Raw genomic sequence first — 4,070 nt, forward strand, 5'->3', positions numbered from 1 at the left:
CATCACCCTTCGTGCTTTTACTCTCTTCCTCACCATGTAATAATGATAATGTAGATGAAATGGCACAGCATACCCTTCGTGCTTTTACTTTATTCCTCACCATGTAATAATGACAATGTAAATAAAATGGCACGGTATCACCCTTCGTGCTTTTACTCTCTTCCTCACCATATGATAATGATAATATGAATTCGAAGAGTAACGATGCGAAGAGTAGATTTAACTTCAAATATGGTTCCATAATACCAAACTTCAACTTCCAAAAATATTCAACAACTTGAAATAAGCAATAATTATGAAACGGATAATCAAAGAAGCAATAATCTAACCTAAGCATGGATTTCATAATTATCAAAGCAATATGATACGAAGAAACAAGTTCTGGCCGAATGCTTTAACCCAATTTTAACGTATAAGTACTCGTCACCTCACATATACGTTGTTCCCCCACATAAAACACGTAATTAGACTAACAAGTCTTAATCCGTCAAGTGAAGGTAAACCACGACACTTACCTTACTTCGCAACCAAATCAAGGCTCAACCGCAGCTTTTCTTCTAGAATTAGCCTCCAAACCAATCAAATCTAACGAAATATAGTTCAAATAATTCAAAATATGCTTTAGAAACTACCCACGAGTAAATAAGATTCAATCTTTAAGGTTTTTGGAAAAAGTCAACAAAAGTCAACCCTGGGCTCGCTTGGTCAAAACCCGAGACTCGACCAAAACCCAACTACCCATTCACCCCCGAGCCCGTTTATGTGATTAGTTTCGAAATTCGGCCTCAATTTTATGTCTAAATCTCAATTTCTCAAAATCCCCAATTTCTACCTAAATCCCTGATCTCTACCATGAAAAAGCATAGATTAAAGGTTAAAATCAATGGTTGTTTATGAAAATGGAAGGAAACAAGTTAAAATATACTAACCTATAAAGTCGGGATGAAAAACCTATTCAAAATTGCCTCTAGGCCGAGTTCAAACTTGAAAATTGTGAATAATGGGTTGAATCCCGACTTTGGGATATTTAAATCACTAGGCGTTAGGCCTTCTTCACGTTTGCGAAGGGCCTGAAGCGATCGCTAAGAGCAGCGGCCCAAGTGGCCTTCGCATTTGCGAGAAACGCTACGCGTTTCCGATGGACTGTCCCCCCTGGCCTTCTCATTCGCGAGCTTGGGCTCGCGTTCGCATAGAGTAACATACCACTTCCCCAGTTCCCTCCCTAACACTATACGTCCGCGAAAGGAGGGTCGCGTTGGCGAAATGTAAACCCCCCCTCACTACTTCGCGTTCGCGACGAACTCCTCATGTTTGCCACGAGTAATTTCCTCCCCATCCTAGATTCCCCTTTGTGATCGCGAGAGTACCTTAGCGATCGCGAAACACAAAATGACAAACACTAGCAACGGCAAAACCAACAGATTTCGTAAGTCCAAAATCATCCGTAGCCTATCCGAAACTCACCCGAGCCCCTCGCGCTCCAAACCAAAGATGCACACAAGCGTAATAACCTCATACGAACTCGCTCGCGCAATGAAAACACCAAAATAATACATCTAAACTTACGAAAACAACAAAAAGAAAGAAAAAAGACAACCGAACATCAAAATGCATGAAATTTTCAAAGAAACTGGAGAACTTTTAAATTCACAACCGAACATCCGAATCACATCAAATGAACTATGTTTTGCACCAAATTTTGCAGACAAGTCTTAAATGGTAAAATAAACCTATACCAAGTCCCGAAACTGAAATCTGAACTCTGTAGCTATAAAGTCAACCTATGGTCAAGCTTCAGAATTCTTTAAACCTTTATATTACTAATTTTCAACAAATCACGTCGAAATAAGCTAGGGACTTCCAAATTCAATTTCGGGTATACGCCCAGGTCTCGAATCACGATACGGACCCACCAAGATCGTCAAAATACCGATTCGGGTCCGTTTACACAAAATATTGATTGTCGTCAACTCAAATCATTTTAAGGTAAAAATTCACACTTTCTTCAATTTTTCACATAAAGGCTTTCCGGAATAAGACACGGACTGTGCATGCAAATCGGAAAATGCTAAACAGAGCTAATCGAGGTCTCGAAATATACAAATAAAGGCTGAAACTCAAGATGACCTATCGGGTCATCACAGTTAATCGGATTGGATATCAAATCTGAACAATCAGATTCACTAAAAAATTATGGTATGCCATTAAATTCTGATACATATATTTGTAGTCAGCTTGCGTTGAAAGTTTTTTGTTTTTTATTTTTGGGATTTGGAAAACGTTAAGTCCCATATGTACAAACTTGTATAAATATAGAAGTTAACAAATGCGTGACACATTTAAAACTTGAAAATATATATAACTCAAAAAAATCCTTTTATGTGTTGTGATAACCGCGGTATTTAAGAGAACCTATTATGTTTTTCAGGTTTTTAGATCTAAGGGCTAAAGAACCAGATTTCAATGTGGTGGTTGAAGGTGTTTGGAATGTAGAAGTACAAGGATCTCCAATGTGGAGGTTCCATCTCAAGTTGAATTAAATCATGCAAATGCTCTCCTGATTAGGGCATATAAGAAGGAAGAATCATTCTGGAAACAAAAATCTGCGGTGAAATGGTTTGTGGAGGGTGAGGTGAACTCAAGGTTTTTTCATTCTATAGTTAAAGGAAGGAAGAAAAGATTATCTTTAAAGAAGATGAGGAGGGATGATGGAAACTGGATTGAAGAGGAAAAAGAGATTGCAAAGGAGGCTGTCTCCTTTTTCCAAAAACAGTTCACAAAAGATAGTTATGTTAATAACTTCTCAGCTCTCAATTGTATTCGTAAACTCATTGACGAGGCAAATAACGTGATGCTAAATGCAGTCCCTACGATGGAGGAATTGAAAGGAGTGGTGTTATTAATGAGCTCATAGAGTACCCCAGGGCCTGATGGAGTATCTGGGAAGTTCTACCATGCATGTTGGGAGATCATCAAGGAGGATCTAATGCTAATGATTCTTGACTTTTTTGCGGGTAATCAGATTCCTAAGGCAATTACTCATACATGCCTTATCTATTGCCTAAGGTTGAGTGCCTACAGTCTTTCGGTGAGCTAAGACCTATAAGTCTTAGCAACTTTTCATACAAGATTATTTCCAAACTAATGAATCAGAGATTAACTCCTTTAATACAGAAGCTTACATCCCCCAATCAAATAGGGTTCATTAAAGGAAGGTCAATCACAGACAATATCATGATGACACAGGATATAGTTCACAATATAACAAAACCATCTCCACGTGGTAATTTTGTATTGAAGTTACACATGACTAAAGCATATGACGGGGTCTCTTGGGAGTATCTGTTTCATGTTCTCAGGGAGATGGGATTTTCTGAATGTTGGATTGAGAGTGTTTGGAGGCTGATGTCTAATGTTTGGTATTCTATCAATATTAATGGTGTTAGATATGGTTTCTTTAAATCTAGCAGAGGAATCAAGCAAGGGGATCCTCTTTCTCCCTCGTTATTTGTTATTGGGGCAGAGATTCTATCCAGGTTGATTGATAGTCTACTGGAATCAAACTTTATATCATACTCTGCAAATAAGAATGGGCCACATGTTACTCATCTATATTATGCAGCTGACACCATCCTTTTCTCCTCTTGTGATTATGCGTATTTGAGACAGATGATGACAAATCCAAGGGTATATGAACAAGTGTCAGGCCAGCTAGTGAATAAAGAGAAATCTGGCTTTTATGTCACCTTGCATGATGTTGCGCCAACTATGAATGACATTAGGATAATCACAGGCTTATCTCAGTGTTAATTTCCTATGCAATACGTTGAGTGTCCAATATATGTGGGTAGGAAAAGGTAGTATATTTTAACAGCATGGTGGCTAAGGTTGCCAAAAGATTGCAAGGATGGCAAGGCAGACTTCTCTCTTATGGAGGGAAGGCAGTTTTAATCAAATCCGTTCTACATGCATTGCCTCTACATTTGTTGTCTGTTGTTAACCTCATCCCCCCCCCCCCCCAGAGAACAGTAATTTCACAAATTGAGAGAATTATTGCTTATTTTTTTTAT

The 4,070-nt window shown here is 38.5% G+C and overlaps 1 protein-coding gene across 1 annotated transcript; it reads left to right on the forward strand.

The window, feature by feature from the left end:
* Positions 1–2,417: 2,417 nt before the first annotated feature.
* LOC109239187 lies at positions 2,418–3,810 on the forward strand. The gene is made up of 4 exons (XM_019405710.1): positions 2,418–2,518; positions 2,566–2,893; positions 3,023–3,088; positions 3,175–3,810. The coding sequence occupies exons 1-4, from the start codon at positions 2,418–2,420 to the stop codon at positions 3,808–3,810; spliced, it is 1,131 nt and encodes a 376-aa protein (XP_019261255.1).
* The last annotated feature ends 260 nt before the right edge of the window (positions 3,811–4,070 follow it).

Source organism: Nicotiana attenuata, unplaced genomic scaffold (genome assembly GCF_001879085.1).
Source record: "Nicotiana attenuata strain UT unplaced genomic scaffold, NIATTr2, whole genome shotgun sequence".
NCBI lineage: Eukaryota > Viridiplantae > Streptophyta > Magnoliopsida > Solanales > Solanaceae > Nicotiana > Nicotiana attenuata.